We start from the raw sequence: 20,577 nt of genomic DNA, 5'->3' as shown, positions 1-20,577 counted from the left end.
ATGTAGGCTATGCCATTGAGATCTGCACTGTGGTAATTAAAATTGCAGTGCTGATCACAGATGACAATTTGGCCTATATTTGGGAGAAAGGGATGTCATGGACAGAAATGACTGTGGAAGGAAGTAGATTTCTATTTCTGTGAATGGGGGACTGAATTATCATATTTTTTTTTAGATAGTGTACATATCAGTAATGGATTTACATGCAGCAATTTAAATTTCAGCCTAATCTATACATAACTTAATACTCAAAACTCCCACTGTCTTCACTGGGAGTGAAGAGTAAGTGAGGAGTAAGTGGCTGATCCAAAGTCAACTGAAGTCAACTGCAGTCTTGCCATTGACTTTGGTGAGCGTTGGATCAGAGCTTAAGTGTACAACTAAACTTGGCCCAAATGTCACTTCCAGCATTTACTTTAAATACACACTTTACTTTAGAAGTATAAAGTGGACTGTGATTTTACTGTAAGGCAACTAAATGAATTAGGGCTTGATCCTGCACCGTTCAAGTGATGGGAGTGATGCCTGTAGCATCATTTCTGTTTTATATTTTTGGATACATATTTGTTCCAAAAATGTGCATTAGGCTAAACTTGGCAATATCAGCCTAGGTCAAATTATTTTTTCCATCCGTTTAAGTTTTTTTTTTTTAAAAATTGTATGTGAAGGATGCAAAATGACTTCACAGTTAACTGAAATGTGCACTGTAGGCTTTGTGGGCCAGCTTAAGTCCTGATATTAGTAGGTCATCTCCACTGACGAAACTGGAGATGTGACATGGGCGACATGGGGGCAATATTTTCAAATTGCCCTAATTCTCTCCAAACAGGACCAAGGTTTGTCAAATAGTTCCTAAATATTAGTAAACCATTGGGCAAAGCGGGGCCAGTTTTTATGCTCCTGGTCTTGTTCCCATTAAAGCCAATTGCAAAACTCCTGTGGATTTCAATGGGAGCAGAATCGGGTTTCATGTTAATAATAAAACCTGAAGCCAAGGAAATTGTAGTGACCTTTTCAAGGAAAGATGCTTGGTCTCAGGGAAGAATGCAATACCAGGGAACCATATTCTGCCTGTTGTCTCGTGTTAGATTGTAAGCTTTTTGGAGCAGGGACCAAAAAGGTGTTCTGCATTTGTACAGAACCTAGCACATTGGGCCCCCAGTCTATGACTGGGGCTCCTAGAGCATTACTGCAATAAAAACATTGTTTTACATAGAATGCCACTTAGATTTTGTTCTTTATAAAAATCTGTAGCATGATATACCCCCAGATTAAGATATCTAACAAAATGCTGTATTACTATGGGAATACAAGAGCACCAAAGAAGCTCTTTCTATCAGATAATGGATATGCTAGGACTATTAACTGAATCATGGTATAATTCATAGTGCTTAGCTCTTCTAGGGCTTGTTCTGGGAGTCTTTCCATTGGCTTCAGTGGGCTTTGGACCAGGCCTATAGAGAGGTTTCTTCTCTAGATCTCCAATTGCTTTACAAAGGAAAGCAAGTGTGATGACCCCCATTTCCCCCATCAGGAAACGAAGGTACAGAGAGGTGTAGTGACCTGCCTAATGTAACACAACTGGTGAGTCTCAGGAATAATCCTAGTCCAGTGCCCCATTCCTAGGACTAAACTGCCTTCAAATGCTTATTTAATGACACAAGCTTTTAAAAGTCCTCAATACTCAGCTGTCTTAGATATGGGGAGAAACACCAGCAAATCTCCCAGATAAGTAGTTTGTTTCATCATTACCTTATTGGGATCCTTGTTTTAAATTTCTTCATCCCACCCCTCACCCCCTTTAGGAAACTGCCATTAAAATGCCAAGGACTTTTCCAGACAAAAATTAGATTTCGAAATTTAAAGATAATGATACAAACTAATAAAAGCTGCCAGGAAACTCAAAGGCAAGGCTGACAGTCCAGCCAAAACACAAATCTCCTCTCCTCTGTGTGTGGTGTCTCTACTGTTGTGCTTTGAGTGCTGCCCATGCAGGAAGAGGATTATAATGGAGACTGGCCATGCCCAATCTGTGGGCTCTCCTCCTTCCCAATGGCATGAGCTATAAACAGAGGTTCATGGGCTGCCACTTTGACTTCGCTGCCATTGTTGGCTTGTGCTTGAGTTACAGCTGTGAGAAACATTTGCATTGAGCCTCAGACCTACTTGATCTGAACCCTGGATCCAATTGTTCACAGATCTCAATGTGTCAGTGCATCCATGAGCCTCACTCTGTGCTTCTGAATGCAGGCAAATATATACAGAGATGGTTCCTGCATTTGTGAAGCCCAAACAAAGTCTCTTTTCCTCTTGCCAAACTTCTCCATGCCCCCAACAACTACCCAATAACAACCAACAGAACCATTCTTATCTTAATGTCTTCAGGAGGTGTAGGGGGGTTTTGTGGGGATTGGGTGGCTCCCTCCTTTTCCTGTCTTCAGAGCTGTGAAGTGGCCACTTTCCCTAATAGCAGAGGCTGTGGGGTTGGGTGGATTGAAAGGGCACTCACTGTGGGTTGTTGCCTTCTCCAACCCTTATAGGATTTAACTGCCAGGCAAAGGGTGCCATCTTCCTGACCTGTGGTGCAATGTGAATGGGCCACTTCAACTGAAATGGGGCTGAGATATGCTCCCATAATTCTTAGCATGATAGCCAAGGAAATCCTGCATGGTAGATTTATGGGTTGTCTCTCCCAGGGCATGAGCATCGCCAGGGCTCCCTTACTATTATGCTAAAGTATCTGGGGCCTCATTAGCCCTAGATTAGAGAGCCAGGTACCAGGAGACATAGGGCTGTTTCTTCAGCTCGCACAAAACTACTGGAGAAGGGAGCAGCATATCCTGCCCTTGTTCAAGGATTGAAGGGGACAGTGATCCTCTGTACGCACATCTACTCCTCAAAGACCAAAGCCTGCTGAAGGAGCAGCTGCTTGGCACCCCACAAAGACCCAGAGGTGCAGCGGAGGGGTCCTCTTGGCCCCAGAAGGGGAAGCAGCAAGACATTGCCCTATATCAAGGTAAGAAAAGGGGTCTTGGGTCTGGATGTGGTGATGGGGAGGGGAGGGGGAAGAACTGACTGATTATAGGGAAGGGCTAATGCTGGGAAGATACTAGTTACTTGGAAGATGAAGATCTGCTTGTTGAGGGTGTCCAGTCTAACTGAAACCTCCAAGCAAATCTTCCAGCCCTTGCAAACCAAATCTGTGGGGTTCAGATGGTGAATCCCAACTTGCCCAGAACACTGCAGGGTTTTGATAGCCTTGACTTCAAGGGGGGCACCACGCAGACATGGGTATAGCCTGTGAATGGTCCCACAAGGGATGGACTCAAACAATTACTAACGCTCTTTTGGATCTCAGTTCTGGCAAGCGTGCTGATCTTCAGCTCCTGACGCTTTGCACTACTCCCAACATACAGCATCTCTTAGATGAACACTGCCTATAATCTCCATTGCTGAAGCAGCTGCTCAGCATTTAGCCTCTTCGCACTGTTGCGTCAGAGAAGGTAAATCTAATTGAAATGCTATGACTGGAGGAGGGACCATTACACTGAACATCTATGGCCTGACTGTTACGTTATGGCCCCCCTTTACACCATTCTGGCAGTGTAAAAAGGCCACAATAGATTCATAGGCGCTAAGGTCAGAAGGGACCATCGTGATAGTCTAATCTGATCTCCTGCACCCCGCAGGCCACAGAAAGTCACCCACCCACTCTCGTAATAGATCCCAAACTTCTGGCTGAGTTACTGAAGTCCCCAAATCATGGTTTAAAGACTTCAAGTTATAGGGAATTCACCATTTACACTTGTTTAAACCTGTAAGTGACTCATGCCCCATGCTGCAGAGGAAGATGAAAAACCACTAGGGTCTGTGCCAATCTGACCTTGGGAAAAATTCCTTCCTGACCCCAAAATGTGGCGATCTGTTCCAGTGGTTCTCAATCTGCGGCTCGCAGGCCACTTGTGGCCCAATCAGCACAGAGCTGTGACCTATGTGACATCCTCAGATCTATACAGGTAATATTGGATGAGGCCTACAATGGTAAATAGGTTGAGAACCACTGACCATGTTAGACCCTGAGCATGTGGGCAAGACCCACCAGCCAGACACCTGGGAAAGAATCTTCTGTAGTAACTCCGAGCCCTCCCCATCTAATATCCCATCACCGGCCACTGGAGGTCTATGTTGCTAACAGTCACAGGCTACATGCTATTATAGGCAGTCTCATCATACCCTTTCCTCCCTGAACATCTCAAGCTCAGTCTGAAAGACAGGTTTTTTGCTCCCACTGCTTCCCTTAGAAGGCTATTTCAGAACTTCACTCCTCTGATGGTTAGAAACCTTTGTTTAATTTCAAGCCTAAACTTGTGGATGGCCAGTTTATATCCATTTGTTCCTGTATCCATATTGGCGCTTAACTTAAAGAACTCCCCTCTCTCCCTGGTATTTATCCCTCTGATGTATTTATAGAGAGGATGGATATGTCCAGCAGGGAACACCCCTGGTGTAGGAGGATTCCCTGGCTGTAATGACTCTGACACATCCCCAGCAGCCACCAGCATTGGGGGCATGGCTAGGAAGGAGAGGGTGTGGCTGGAGAATTGCCGTGCTCTGGCTATTCTCAGCCACGCGGTCATTTAGGCAGTTGATTGCAAATTCAAGCAGCCCTGAGACTGCTGTAGCTTATGGTGGGGGCTAGGCAAACCTTTAGGCATCCCCACACTAGGGAAAACGTAAATGGTGACTTGAAGCCAACTTTACCTCCCATCCTCCTCTCATTGCCTGTGCTGAACTATTAAGAAACGGCCCTTTTTTGTGTAAAAGTGATCAATCCAAGTTCCAGAGGAGATTGTAGAGACCAGTAAAAATGTAGGACCAAATCCTGGGAGCTGCTGAGCACCTGAGAAACCCACTATCTCTGATTGGTGGAATTGTCTGTTTTGCCATGCCCCTCCCTTCTGCCGGTGCACTCTTCTGTGTTTCCCCACAGTTTACGGGAGGGTCAGAGCATGCCATAGAATAAGGAGTTATGGGAATAAATTATGAATTGATAAAAATACAACCTTGCTGCTTTAGTGTCTGGGCAATTGTGAGCTTGAAATAAAATATATCTCACTTGCAACTAAGAGTGAGATTAGAAGCAATAAACCTAATACCGTTTCTCTAGAAAAAAAAAACACAAAAATACCTCTCAGCCTCTTTTTATCATTCCCGTCCAGACCCCACAAATAACATGCAGGCGGCAACCAAAAGCCTCAGCCAGGACCTGATTCAACAAAATATCCATTTGACTTCCACTCTAGACCATGCTAGGCTACAAAAATAAAATATTTTTTTGGGGCTCCAGACCCTTGGGTAGGATTCAGAAACATGGATCGCAGGCACAGAGGTTTGTTTTTGTCATTGCTAAATCAGGCCCTCAAAGTGCAAGGGATATAACTACATTAGATTATAAAAAGAATGATGGAGAAGATATAATAAGCCACAAGCAATTGACAATGAAATGATGGCTTGGAGGGTATGGATGGAAGTACAGCACAGAGAGTGTGGGTTTGAGACTTTGAAAATGAACTATGATGTGCTAAGATGGGAACCACTGATTTTTAAAACAGCAGGTCTCTAAGCCAATAGGTTTGGGAAATTTTCTGCTGGAGAGCAATGAAAATTAATAGTTTTCCATGCAGACTATCTGAAAGAAATAGCACATTAGCTAGATAGTGCTTTCTTGCATCATGTACTTACTCTTTGCATTAATACCTTGTGTGACAACCTCAATGGAGTTACCTATAGTCTGTGACATTCCTTGTCGTTTTGCATTTAAAGAACAGTATTGTAATCTCCTCTGCTGCCCAATATGGAGCTCAGGTTGATGGGGATTGGAGAAAAACTTCACAGAATAAAATGTGACAGTCTGTAACATACACAAGTTGCAAGCAACATACAGTAATAACAAGTAAATGTTAACAAACAGAACGAGAGAGAGAGAAAAGAGAAAGAGAAAATGTGAAGAACATGTAAAAGAATTCATTTGTTCCTACACAGCAACTCAATTTAATTTTAGCTACCCCAAGATTTTCATGCTTTGTATAGAGTCAGATGTAGTTATCTTTAACAAACACCTGAATATTATTTTACTGTATATTTTAAAACTTATTCTGAAGTATTCTTGAGTAGATGTCACACCAACAGACTTTACGTTGGTAGAGCTGAGAGCAGAATTTGTCTCCTCTACAGCAGAAATTTAGTATACTAGACAAATTCCCAGATGCTCCTCAAACCCGACCTACCTCTGAATATTTACTCACCACCATGTTGAAATGGGTCCCTCCAGGTAAGGTTGTCCCCCAATAAAGGTACTTCAGTGAATAAGGTGACCGCCTCAGACAACCCTGATTGGCCAACATTGTGACATCACTGTCAGAGAATATCACCTTCAAGAGGCGTTACTTCCTGAAGTGAGGTGACAGCATATTGGCTTCCTGTCTGTTGATAGTTTGGAGACAGGGAGTAGGTACAGGAGCATGACTAGATCAAGTGCTTCTTGCTCTGAAGAGACCATTGGAAAGGTGTATAATGCAATGGTGAGAGGTGTTGCTCCTGGAAGCGCTGCCTTCCAAAGAGGTACATCGCAGTCCCTGCTAGAGATGGTCCGCCAATTCTGTACACTGATCCTGTACTTTTGTGAGTCAAATTAAAATCCTAGTGATTCCATAGACTGCAGTGGATCCTAGGGTAGGTCATATATTTGGGAATGGTGCAACATATAAGCTCAGTCTGGTGAGCCAGGTATTGGTTCCTCGCTAGGTAAAGTTCATCTCCCTTAAGATCTTAGAGCACCAAATTGTGGATCTAGTTTAGATTTGAAAAATAAAGAATACAGTATGATGATCTGTAGGGTATGGAGCATGGATGAATGCAAAGAACAATGAGAGCAGAAATGGGTAAACTACTGGTTACTTCTGGTCTGTGCTTGTTTTGTAAAAGCAAATCTTCTTAGAAGTAACAAACAGAGAAAGCTTGGATGGAGTCTAAATCAGGTATAAAGTAAGAGGGTTGTGGTGTAGTTGGCTAAGCATAGCATTAGGTGCCTGAGTTCTAGTCCCATCTCTGTTACCAATTCTTTCCGTGGCAGTGGGCAAATCATTTAACGCCTATGCTCCAGCCAAACAGGGCTCAGAAGTAAAAGCTGCTCTATTTTACATCTGGCTTCCCATGACCCAGAATGGCAATTCCAGCCACTGGGGATCAGTTAGATGGAGGGATGCTCAACCCTTTCCCTCCCAGTAACACCACCTGCACTAGTGAATGATGTAGGAGTTGCTAGGGCAGGCCTGTGCCATTGGAGGCTCCCCCTAGTGTGAGGGAGTACTTAAGGAGCTGGATCTGCCAGGTTTAAGGCTGCTTTGTGCTGGAGGACTGGCACAAAGTGGGCTTAATGACCTGAGAATTAGATGTCTGTGTCTCAGTTTTCCCATCTGTTGAAGGGATATAATACTTATTTGCCAACCTCAATGGGGTGTTTTCCCCCCAGTAGGTGTAGCTCCAAAAGGAGCTATATCAAGTTACACTAGCTGAAGATCTGACCCCGTTTATTTCCAGAGAGCAAAGGCTGAAGCCACCTAAGGGATAATGGGAGAGCTATTTTTTGGTTTCACATGTAGTACATGTGAATGATGTAGTGATGTAGTACATGATGTACATGTGAAAAGTGCCCAGCTGACTACTCTGAAAACAGAAGTCCTCTCTTTAACCATAGAAAAGGTACAGCACAAGCAAGGTAGAGGAGACTTCCCCATATTTCTTTCCTATCTGATTTACAGACTCCACTTTAGGGGTGAGAGGGTAGTTCCACTTCCATTCCTATTCAATACTTGACCACTCAGCTAGGTCTGCCAGGAAGGGTCCCGGTGGCTTGGGGCTTTGGCCACACCTTCTCCATTACAGCTTGGACTGAGACAACCATCTTGTTTCACGTAAGCCTCCTAACAGCCATTGGATGGTAAAAACTTTCAGCCATTGTCCCCCTGACCTGAACCATGGCCTAGGAGACCAATATTCCATTCACAATTCCCTAAGTTTCTTTCAAATTTTAATGGATTGATGACATTTATATTAATTAAAATTCTGAATTAGAACAATACTGTAGTTCTATTGCTACTACAGGAAGCCAGACCACAGGTGGATAATTGCCCAATGAAATGTTTAGGAGGTGCTATTGGAATCCACTGTTCAAGGGATATTACAGAACCGCCTCTGTGCATGACCTACAGGAGACATGAGACCATGACGGGTGCCAGTCATGAGGACTTAGTCTTTTTATCTCAAGCTGTAGCTGGAGGCCCGGGGTTAAATCTTGGGTGACACCAAGGTGATCATTATTGCACTGTTTTTCTATAAATATTCAAATTTTGATATTTGGGATTAGGAATTATTAAATGGTGTTTGAATTTTAAAGACTAGAAAGGCCATTTACAATTCAAAAATGAAGTGTGTGGGGGGGACCTTTTCCCGCTTATACCTTTGTGACTCAGCCCAATGTAATAGTCTATCTAGGGCAGTGGTTTTCAACCTTTTTTCATTGACAGACCCCTAACATTTTTTGAATGGAGGTGCAGACTCCTTTGGAAATCTTAGACATAGTCTGTGGATCCCCATGGGTCTGCAGACCATGGGTTGAAAATCACTGATCTAGGATATATAAGCACCACCGCCTTCTGCTGGGGGGTGAATGAGAACTGCTCAGTTCTTTGTGGTTATGTATTATCTAGTGGCTAGCCTACAGCAAGGATAGAAACAGCAACGCTACTACAGTCAATTGAGATTCTTCTTTATCTCGAGTGGTATTTTGAGTGGAATGTTCTATTCCCCTTGTTGCAAACCTGTTGTTTAGTGGACCATCATGATATGTATGGGTATGTATACGGCCACAAATTCATTGCACTTGTATCTTCCAAATGTGCAGTGTAGGTTGCATAAAACCTGCTTACGATCACAAACTGCAACTAGTGGACAAGACACCTGATTTTCAGAACCACTGAGTACCTGCAACTCTCATTAACTCCAGCTGGAGTTATGGGACCTCTGCACTTCTGAAAATCAGAGGCAGTATGTTTTTTGAGTGCAGGTTATTTGGTTTATTTGGGGGGGGGGAGGGAGAAGAAATTAAGCCTAGATCAACTTTTCTAGACAGTGTTTCCACTGATAAAAATGAATCTGAACCCAAAGGGAGCCCCAAATCATATTTATAAATGGAGATCAGCTCTCTCTTGATATGTTACAATTAAATAAAAAATTCTTAGGGTCAAGTCTTGTCCCATCCCATGCAGAGAGTGGGAGAGTTTGGGGATGGGTACTGGTCATTCTCCCTCTCAGCAACAGAGCATAACAACTGCAAAGGCTACTGCAGATGTAAAGGTGGTGCACTAGCTATGGAGTGTTGGTTTATTTTGTTCCTCTCCAGCCCTGGATTTCCTTGCGATCCTTTCCCCGACACTGCTCTCAGCAACAGCCTGGTTTCCCAAGATCTGCCTTGAGTGGAGAATTCAGCCTTCATTGTTTACAATTCTGCAAGGAAGTCACCCAGAGTGCACAATACATACACCCAGGGATACTCTCTATCTAGACCATAGCTCAAATAAAGGCAGTGTGCTGAGCACTCAGGGTGGAGGGAATCCTTATCTCAGAGTTCTGCAGCAGCGTCAAAGCACCTGCAATGTCTCCCTTCAAATTATGTGTATGTATAGGAACTCCTAATATAGAGAAAAGGTTTGGGTAGATCCTTTCGCGTGTGAGGGAACAAAAATCACCCATCTCCTTTTCTTTAGGTGCTTAACTCTGGTCATTCTCTGTTTCCGTCTGAGTGCAGCTGATTTGTGGCATCAAAGTGCAGGCGATGTTACAGACATCAAGTGGAGTTATGGATTCTATTAATATTCCAGACCCACTATTATAGATTGGCAAACAGCATCATCCACCTCTTCCTACGGATACTGTAGGACATAACCATAAAGCCAGCACATCTTTTGGGCGGGCACACTGGGGTGAGGACGAGGAGATTCATGTGAAATTTTCATAACAAAACCCCAGACCAAGTAGTTTGGAGATTTGTTTTGCCTATTTTGAGGCTTTGTCACCAACCTGAAACTTGGGCCTGTTTTGCAGATGTTTGTGATCTTGGGCTGAGTTTTGTGTCGTTGTGGGGTAGAATGTGGCTTTGGGCACAATCCCGGTAAAGCTGAACAGTTTAGGTTCATTTCTGTTTTCAGATTTGGGTTCACTTGATTTTCATGCAGCTCTAGTTAGGAGACCTAATGCTTGCAAAGCATTTTGAGATCCTTGGATGATATACAAGTGCAAGAGATTACTACTATTATTATTACTATTTGTTGTTAATTGACTTTTTTTTGTTTTGTTAGGGCAGGCTTCTGGGACTCAGGCCATCTCAGCTCAGTCTCCAACTCTGATACAGACTTCCTGCATGGCCTTGGATAAGTCACCTTAATCTCATGTTCTCCCAAATACCACTATGTAAAATGAAGATAATACTTCCTTCTACCCACCCTTGCCTTTCTTGGTCAGTTTGACTGTAAGTCTTTGGGGTAGAGGATTATCTCTTTCTTTCTCATTGGGTCCCTGATCTTGACAGTGGCCGCTAGGTCATACTGCAATACAAATAGTAAATAGCAACAGAATCTTATTTGGTGGGGTCAGGGCCTTGAAAGGCATATGCTTGTTTTAAAGGCATAGGCAACTAGGCCTATAGAGTATATAGCATATATCAAGTCTGGGTCTCAAGTAGTTTTACAGTCAAGCTAGTCATGGGTGAAATTTACTCCTTTGTTTCATTTTGGGTCCAATTCTCCAATCTGCCGAGATCCCTTTGCTACGTAAGTGGCAGAAAGTGAATTTAAAGTGACCAGAGATTGTCCCTGGGGAATTCCCCTTGCACAGGGGGAATCACTGCCAGCTTCAAGCTGCTGCCATGGCTTCACACCACCTGCCCCAGAAGCTGCCTCCTCCCTGCCAAACATAAGGGAGAGGAGAGACAGGGAAATGGTGAGTTGTTGCCAAGAGGGGAAGTGTGGCAGAGCAAAGCTCTGCTGTGACCAGTTTGTCACTGGTTTAGAGCCACCTTGCATTAGTGGCATCAGTTAAAGCTCCTCCCCTCGATGATTTAATTTAAGCCACAGCCAGACAGCTGAGAATCAAGGAGCCACGAGTGGTTCCTTGGCAGCACCCTCCCTTACATTCCTGAGCTTAGGTCCAGTGGAGAATCACTGCCTGGATGTGTAAATGATTAACCCAACATGTGTATGTTCTGTCACGGGCATTTCCTAGGAGAGTCTCTATTGCATAGCTCATCTCTTATCTACATCAGTAGCACTTCCAGTAGAGCAGGGCAGAAAATGGGAGGAGAAATAATGGCATGTTCACAATTGCCCCCTCATTTTTCTTAACATTTTTAAATGTTCTGACCAGTTCTAGTTTCCACTTAAGACCCCCCTGTGTGAACGATGGAGTCCCAGACTATGAATGGCCAGAAAGCCATGTCATCACACAAAGGAGCTATTCAGAGTCATAGATTAGGGGCTAACTTCTGCTTTCAGGGTCAGCCTGAGTAAAGGTATCAGAATCTGGCCCTCAGAATTCTGTTGACTTCAGTGTGTTGCATGCACAAGACTGAGAACAGCATTTGGTCCAGTGCATACTTCTGAATCTGCCAATAAGAGGGCACTGTTCTGTAGAGTGCTACTGTAACAGGTGGGACCATTTCCCCCGTTTCACCATCTTGTGAATTTTTATCACATTGCTATAAAAATAGCAGACATAACTGTACTTGATGTATCAATCATAAGCAACTAAACAGGCTATATTTTAAAGAATGTGCTAGAGGTACATGTTATTTGTCTTGTATCTCCTACAAAGTGCTATGAAACTGTATTGGAGTTTAACAGATAAAAATTGAAGGGAAAATATTTGAATTGGGGTGGATCTCTTGCTAGAGATCTAAATAATCTATTTTGGGTTCCTAGTTAATCACAGTTAATCGGTTGTCTGTAACTAGGCAGTGTGACTAATCCAAAGGTTTTACAGTATGTAGAACATTCATTACTTGCACATTATGGATTTCCACGGAATGCTGAGGCTCTTGCTAAGTTTCACACACAGTACAGTACCTAGGAGTACATGATTACTCTAGAAAGTGAGTATCAAGATGGATTAATGCACTGGCCTTTCTGATGGGGAGACAAGGCTGTGCAGAGCTTGTTTTTAACAGTGCGCCTCTGATCTGATTTATGATTTTCTTTCTTTGTCTCTCACACACATACACCTTTTCCTTTATAGGAAGCTAAAATATAAGGCTAATATTTTTGCAATCAGTGGTGCATAGTGGCGATCAGAATCAGAACTCCAGTAACATGGTTACGGAGCCCATCTCCATCAGTTGAAGTACAAGTGTGTTATAGGGCTGTTGAAATATATATATATATGTATATATATATATAAATAAATAGACTCTTTTAATCAATTATTGCAGAAATGGATAATTTGCTGTCACTATCAGTACTTCATATGTACTGTAGCAACAGCTGACATTAGAGCTGATCCACATTGAACCAAAACAGTTCCACATTGAACCAAAGTTACACGTATTCTCAGGATACCGGTGTGGAGTTGAATTGAACTCGCAGAGTTCTTGGGCCCCAAGTCCTCAAAAGTTCAAGGACCAGGATATGTTGTTGGAGGAACTTAAAGCAAGGGACTTCTGGGTAAGAAGTCATTCTCTAGCTCTCCACTAAACCACTCCGAGTCTGGTGTCTCCCTGCCCACATAACAACTGGGTAGCTGGAGTGACATTCAGATGTGACCCACCATTTTGTGAGCACCCTCTTTTCCTCCTGATTTATAGAGCCACAAAGCATCTACTTATGAGGAAGTTACTTCCTTGCCTGGAGATGACTTTGTGATAAGCATTTGCAACCTGAGGGGAATGGACAGATAAAACCGTACGTGTGCATGAAGGGTAAAATAGTAAAGAGACAGTCTATCGCATGAATTGTGGTCGACCTGATGCAATGGGAGAGTTTTAAAACAGAAAAGAAAAAATGAAAGCTCTTTACCATCTAAATGGATTTTACATAGTTGCACAAAAGGAAAAAAAACCAAACCAAAGTCAACTTCCACTACCTCCCACCTTTCAGAAATTAGCACTGGCATCGTAGAATTCACACACAAAGGAAGGTCTCACTTCCTTTGTGCTTCTTTCAATGACATCAACATGCATGGCTATGAGATGAAGAGACAATATCTCACCCACGAGGAGAGACAAATCAGAATTTTCTTCAAAGTAAAAAATGATAAGAACACAAGACCATCATAGGTGAAAGCTAGTTCTTTCAAAATGCCTCTTTGTGACTAAAGCTCAGTCAGAATCACTCTATTAGTGACCTGTTTTATTTAACACAATACACGCTGAGGGAAGTATTTTGTAACAGGCTGAAGAATGCACACTGTACAACTGAGCTGGAACCTTTATCAAAATGGTTATGGTGTTATTTTAAGTGTGATTTACTTTGAGTTTACTGTTTCCACACAGTAAATAAATAGATGATATTCCACGGGTAGAGTAGATTATGGGGTTGAATCGTCAGATTGGAGCCCTGTAACTTTATGTGATATGTGAGGATTCTCATAAAACTGAGATAGTCCCATAATTAACCACTAGCCATGGGATATTATAATATATTCCATGGTGACTAGTATTTCTTCCCAAATGGAATTAGTATGAAATTATAATGTTACTCTCATTGGGGTTTTCTCCTATTGCTGCCATGAATCCATATAATTAAAAAATAAGACTACCTTGTTGTGAGATTATCATTCATTACTGTTTAGAACAAATCTGCCAAAAACGACCAGTATTATCCCTTTTCCAGTCAACCTTTACTACTAAAAGGTTGAAAGAGCTGTAGATCATCAACCCATGCTTTCATGAGGAGCAAATATGTTTTAGCTACTGTAGTTCAAAACTCTTCATAACTCTAAATGCTAAACTCTAGTGTAATATAGAATGGGTTGGTTTGCATGCTATGGAGTTAACATCCTTACATCTATAATTGTCTCCTAGTGAGTCATTGTGTGTTAGTGTCAAGAATTTAAGCTATTGTTCTACTTTGCAGTTAATCATCTGAAAGAGATGGGATTGCCTTGTGAATATGCATGTTGGTGTAGTCGTCCCTCCAACTTAGTAGGCACCTCGTTTCTTTAATCAGATGCACAATACCTGCCATTTAAAAACAGCTGAAAGGTCACAGCTGGGAACAAATTAAAAAACATCTGGCTTTTTCAAATTCTGACTCCGTTGTGTCAGAAATCTCTGTAAGAGCTGCGTACTCAGCTCCTGTTCTGCTAGGAAGCATTCCGCTCTCAGGTGCCTCCATGATGCACTATAGAGTCCAGCAACATGGCTGTAGAATGCTAAAAAATTTTTCCACTAGATGTAATTGCTCTTCAAAAATATCTTGAACCATGTATTCCCTTGACCAGGACCAAAGTTAAGGCTCCTGGAGTATGTTCTCATCCTTAATTTTGCTGAGCAGCCTCCCCTGCGCCATTTGTCCCCGCAACCTAGACTTCACACATGATATTCAATGTGTGGTGGTGGGACTATAATGGATAAATGTGCTACCCATTGCTCTAAGAAAGCAGTCTGACTGAATCTTAAATCTCTACAAGGTATGGAGGTTAAAGGTCAGATGGACATTCCTCTAAGAGGTTTCCTACCTGCTCTGTTAATTTCTAAAATTTCTTCTTGGGCCAGTGGGCATGTGTCGCTCTGAGTACTGTGGTGTGGAGAGTTTACGACAGATTTACAATAATTGGGGGATCCCAGCTGGGGTGGCCTCGGGATATGCTTCTTTTTTTTCTTTGGTAGCTTCTGCTTAGCCATAGCTAAGGAGTAATACATTCCGAAATTGTTCACAATGACGGGGACAGGCATGGCAATGGTCAGCACGCCTGCAAGAGCACAGAGAGCCCCCACCAGCATGCCTGACCAAGTCTGAGGATACATGTCTCCATAGCCCAGGGTAGTCATGGTGACAACAGCCCACCAAAAGCCGATGGGGATATTTTTAAAGTGTGTATGATTACTGGCACTAGGATCATTGGGTTTAGCACCTATTCTCTCAGCATAGTAGATCATCGTGGCAAAGATTAAGACGCCCAATGCCAAGAATATGATGAGCAGCAAGAATTCATTTGTGCTGGCACGGAGAGTATGTCCCAGGACCCGCAGCCCCACAAAGTGGCGGGTCAGCTTGAAAATTCGCAGAATTCGCACAAACCGGACTACTCGTAGGAAGCCCAGGACATCCTTAGCAGCTTTGGAAGACAGGCCACTGAGTCCAACCTCCAAGTAGAAAGGCAGAATGGCCACAAAGTCAATGATGTTCAAAGAGTTTTTGATAAATTCCACCTTGTTTGGGCAGAAAGTGATTCTCATCAGGAACTCAAATGTAAACCAGACCACACAGACGCCTTCGATGTAGGTCAGAAAGGCTTCGGTCTCCGCTTCCCTGTAGTATCGCACATGGGTGTCATTGCCAATGAATTCAGTCTCTGTTTTGTTCACGATGGGGTTAAATCTCTCATGGGTCTCGAGGCAGAAGGTGGTGATGGAGACCAGAATGAAGAAGAGGGAGGCGAATGCCACGTACTGTTGAAGGAAAGTCACAAGAGAAATGTTAAACGGTAGATAAAGTACAAGGGATTTGTTTCTGAAACACACACAGAAAACTGTTGGATTATTACAACTGAAGATGTTAACAGCTGTAGTGCCTTCTGCCTGTGGATTTAAGGCATCACGCTTCAGCTGCAAAGACAATCACGCACTCAGGCTCTGATTCCTTAAAGCACTTAAGCATATGCTTACATTTAAGCATGTGCTTAAGTCTCATGGACTTCAATAGAACTTAAAGTTAAGCACATGCTTAAATGCTGCCCCAAATAGGGATGCCTTCCTGAATTGTGTCTCAGTGCCTGCTGAAGTTACTGATGGAAAAGACCCACTAGCTCTCAGAATCCACTTGCTCTAAATGCAAGATTTACAGTGGCTGCCATAAAAAAGTCAACATTTATTAACAGTTACCACTTTCTTTTGTGTGAGGTGTAACAGTTATTTCCTATTCTAAGTTTAAGGAGGAATTGTGGCATTCCAGATCTCACTGTGTGGTAGCTGCTGCTAAATGTTGACATTAATGGTGGCTTCTGCAGGTCCCCAGAAGAGGGCAGTATCTGATATTACAGAATGATGGGCAGCAAAGTTCCACTGGTTTGTGTTGAAAAGTCATGGCCTCACCAGAGCCAGCAAAACATGCAGAGGACTGGCCACAAGTCACACTAACACCTACTATTGTAAGATTCTTCACCATTAAACCCCTCAGCCATCTTTTCCAAACCTTTCCCAGAAAGAGAGAAAAATATAGGGCCATATTCTCAGCTGGTATGAATTGGCACAGTTTCATTGGCTTCAGGGGAGTGGCGTCCAGTTACATTGGCTAAGGATCTGGTCCATTACCTTGTTTCCCATCAGAATGTGAGCATGCATTCGAAAAGCAGATTAATTTTTTCCAAGCTGCTACATTATTTCTTGTTTAATCATGTCACAGTGAAGGTGGGAACATCCTCCCAAGGCCACAGGAGAGTTTGAATATTTGTTTGGTCCACTTTTGCTCTCACTTACCCCAGCTTTATCACTGGACTTACTCCTGATTTATGCCAGTGTAACTGAGTAGAGGATGAGACCCAAAATGTACAACTCTCAATAACTCCATTTTCTCTGCCTAATCCCCAGATGGCATTTTGATTTAGCAATTAAATAAATCAAAACAAAACACCCTTTCCCTACCCCAAGAATCTGTATGCATCTAATAATGTTCTTTGTATGTCAGTAATGGAAGCATCTCTGTGATCTTTACCCTGGAGATCTGTCTTCCTCAAGTTCAAGGTGTCTACATGTAGTGACCCCTTGACTAAGCAAGACACATAGGATACTTTAAACTGTGCCTGGCCTAAAGGACATATGCAACTGTATCAATTTAAGAGCTATCCAAAGAAAATGTAATGTCCTTGTATTACTTTTATCAACCAATGTAATCAAAATAGGAGTTCAACGGGGTTGGTTTATTTTGTTTATTGGATACCTAGCCAATACCACAGGGTCAGCTAAAAGAAATAGCTGCCAAAGGAATATACCTGTTAAAAATAGTATCTGTCTCATGCTACAAGGCTCTCCTACAATCAACTACTATGTATTCTTAGTGTGTAACTAGTACAAAATTACACTTGACCTTCATGGTTAGTAAACAAAGTGAAAAGCAAATATTTGACTTGTCTCAGCATACTTCTTAGTATAGAGAGCAAACTGAACTGTTTGCAGAGGGGTAGGGGCCAAGCTAGCTTGTGTGGGGATTTTCTGCACTCCAAAAACAGGGGACCTGATTCTGCTGTAGACGAGATCAGAGTCCAGCCCAGAGTCACTGACATTAGTCCTGGTGCCGAAACAAAGGATGGTCCAGCCCCTTCTTTCTCAAACTATCATTAGTTGTATTATGGTGGCACTGAGAGGCCCCCTTTGTGCTTGGTGCACAGACGGACACATGACAAAGACTTTACAATCTAAACAAACAGATTAGCCCCATTTTACAGTTAGGGAACCAAGGCACAGAGTAACTTGCCAAAGGTCACACAGGAACTCTGTGGCAGAGCTAGGACTAGATCCCAGATGTCCTAGAATCAGGAGGCCATTCTCCCTTTCCTTGCACCACAATATCTCACCCACATTTTCTTGTAATATTCCCATTAAGTCTAGAAGAACTGAAAGTAGCCTTCTGTGGTTCAGTGATTGTTACTGATTGCTTCCACTCCCCTCACGGAAAAGGTCTTATGTAAGGAGTGATTTAAGAAACCATCTTAACAGCTGAATGTAGCTGCCAGGACTGTAGTTTGCTGTCGGGAAGAAGAGTGATCTAAAGGTTAGAGAAAAGAACTGGGATTCAGGACTTGTCGGTGTCTATTTCAGCCTCTGCTATAAATTGGTGTGACTTTGGCTAAGGTAAGTTCTCTGTGCCTCAGTTTGCCCATCTGTAAAATGGTTAAGGTAATGAGTTAATTGCCTTCAAGGAAAGTTTTGAGTTTTGCAAAGTGCTTTGAGATCCTAGATAAAGAGGCAAAAGCACTGCATATACTTTGGAGTTGGCTTTGCTGGCTTTACCTAGCATCAGAATCCTCCCTGGAAAATAAACCACAGACTCTTCTAAGGGCACAAAAGCTGAGATTTGCAGTGCAGTATTTGCAACACTCACATGTATAAATATAATTGAACATCTCATAGGCCTGGGTAGGATTAAAACAACAAACAATCCCCCTTCCCTCCACCTTTCATAAAGAAATCGGGAAAATATTTACCCTGGGCTCAGATCCTGTCTGCTAAATCTCAGCCTGGAGCAAATTTTTACCCCTGAGTTATAGACCCATGAGAGTAAGAGCTTCTGAAAGGAATGCTGACACATCGGTAATACTGGAAGCAGAAGCACTTGTTTCTAAAGCAGAGACGGGAACAGCACACCAGCCGATTTTATTAAAATAAAGCCATTATGCTTTTTAACGGGTTCACGAAGGAGGCCCTTCAAACAGACTTAAAATGCAGTGCGCCTCTTGACGTGCTTGAGTAACTCCCATGAGCCAGTGTTTGCTGCATAGGACAACCTTCAGCATGACCTCCTTGCACAGCGAGAATCATTAGAAGTGACGGTTTGTTGTATTAAAGAGAAGAAACAACCAAATCTGACAGGACGTTTAAAGCCACTGCAGTGACACACACTAGCAATGTTGTTGGGAGATAACGTGACACCAGTAATGTCTCCCGCTATTCATTCCTGCAAATGCATGTCACTGCTTCCTGATAGAGCCAACAGTTCTCAGCCCATCATTCAGCAGAACTCTCAAGCATGTGCTGTAAATTAAGCATTTGCTTTAGTCCATCCTTGTTCGGCAAAACACAACACACTTTAATATGGATGGATTTACACACTTGCTTAAAGTTAAGCACAAGCTTAAGTAATTTGCTGAATTTGAATTGGGGGTCTCACTGTTTTGGGTCTTCACAAAGGCTCATAAAAAATCCTGTAGGTTGATGATGATCAACCCCCCCACTCCGCCACTGGTTACCACTGTACATTGTAATAGTTACTGCCTTATAGCATTACCAGCAAGGACGTCCTATAACTAATGTTTGGAAAAATACTCCTTTATGATCTCATTCCTTTTGGTAGTTAGTTGCTTTGAAATCAGATTGATTTTAAGGGGCTGGTTTTTAAAAAGCAGCCTTCCCTTCTGCAGTTCAAGTTTTGTGCCATAATAACATACGCATGCAAGAGATAGGATTTGTATGCAGAACAGCCATTTGGACAGATGAACATGATGGGTTTGGTTCTCAATTACACTAAGGTTCTTTTGCACTACCCAGGCCCCTGTAAACTTCCAGAGGGGGGTCTAATGGGACATCGGTGTAAATGAGAATCAGGCCTGAAAACTCAATCACCTGCATACACAACCGATGGCATCTATCACCTGCACATGCTCTGATACAGATTTTTAGAAGCCCAAGGTGGAGTAGCTGGCAAGTCAGTGGCTGATGCAAAAATGGCAGAAATTGGAAGGAAAGAACCACTATGGTCTTCTTCCATATGTTCTTCTACATGAATTAAGTGCTATCTGTAAACTATATTTACCAAAGTGTAAACATAATCTGATCTCCTCAAATACAATGCAATATTGTCTTACATGGATCAGTATTCAGTGCTGTCAAAGGAACTGCAAGGGAACCCCACATTTCCCTCCCACCACAAAGGCTAACAGCTTCTCTCATCTGATGTCCGACACTACGGTGGCCTATTTTCAGAGATGCTGAGCCCCTATAAATCCCATTGAAGCCAATGGGAGCTACATATGCTCAACACCTTTGAAAATCAGGCCACAGCCCTTTATTCACTGATAATTCCCTTGCCTATCGTCCATCCTGTGAGTTTGTCTTTTGATATTTACTGATCCTAATTTTCTTTGTCTTTCCATTTTATAGTAGAATAACTCTTCTTACGGACAGCCCCCCAACCTGAAGCAAATACTCACCAGCAACTACACACCACACAACAAAAACACCAACCCAGGAACCTATCCTTGCAACAGAGCCCGTTGCCAGCTCTGTCCACATATCTGTTCAGGGGACACCATCATAGGACCTGATCACATCAGCCACACCATCAGGGGCTCGTTCACCTGCACATCTACCAATGTGATATATGCCATCATGTACCAGCAATGCCCCTCTGCCATGTACATTGGCCAAACTGGACAGTCTCTACGCAAAAGAATAAATGGACACAAATCAGATGTCAAGATTTATAATATTCAAAAACAAGTTGGAGAACACGTCAATCTCCCTGGTCACTCAATTACAGACCTAAAAGTCGCAATTCTTCAACAAAAAAACTTCAAAAACAGACTCCAACGAGAAAC

At 42.7% G+C, this 20,577-nt stretch overlaps 1 protein-coding gene across 3 annotated transcripts in view; it reads right to left on the bottom strand.

The window, feature by feature from the left end:
- Positions 1-20,577, bottom strand: part of KCNC1 (potassium voltage-gated channel subfamily C member 1) — a 151,407-nt gene that overhangs the window by 7,671 nt on the left and 123,159 nt on the right. For 2 of the 3 annotated variants that reach the window (XM_024210439.2, XM_024210437.2), the window contains exon 2: positions 14,785-15,718. In XM_024210439.2, coding sequence (XP_024066207.1) covers positions 14,785-15,718 — 934 coding nt within the window. The remainder of the gene's footprint in view (positions 1-14,784; positions 15,719-20,577) is intronic. The other variant, XM_024210438.2, reaches the window with a different exon arrangement.

The sequence above is a fragment of the Terrapene carolina genome, unplaced genomic scaffold, assembly GCF_002925995.2.
Source record: "Terrapene carolina triunguis isolate 2854851 unplaced genomic scaffold, T_m_triunguis-2.0 Scaffold715, whole genome shotgun sequence".
Taxonomy (NCBI): domain Eukaryota; kingdom Metazoa; phylum Chordata; order Testudines; family Emydidae; genus Terrapene; species Terrapene triunguis.
The sequence above is the reverse complement of the archived record's forward strand: the minus strand, read 5'-3'. Positions and strand labels throughout refer to the sequence as shown.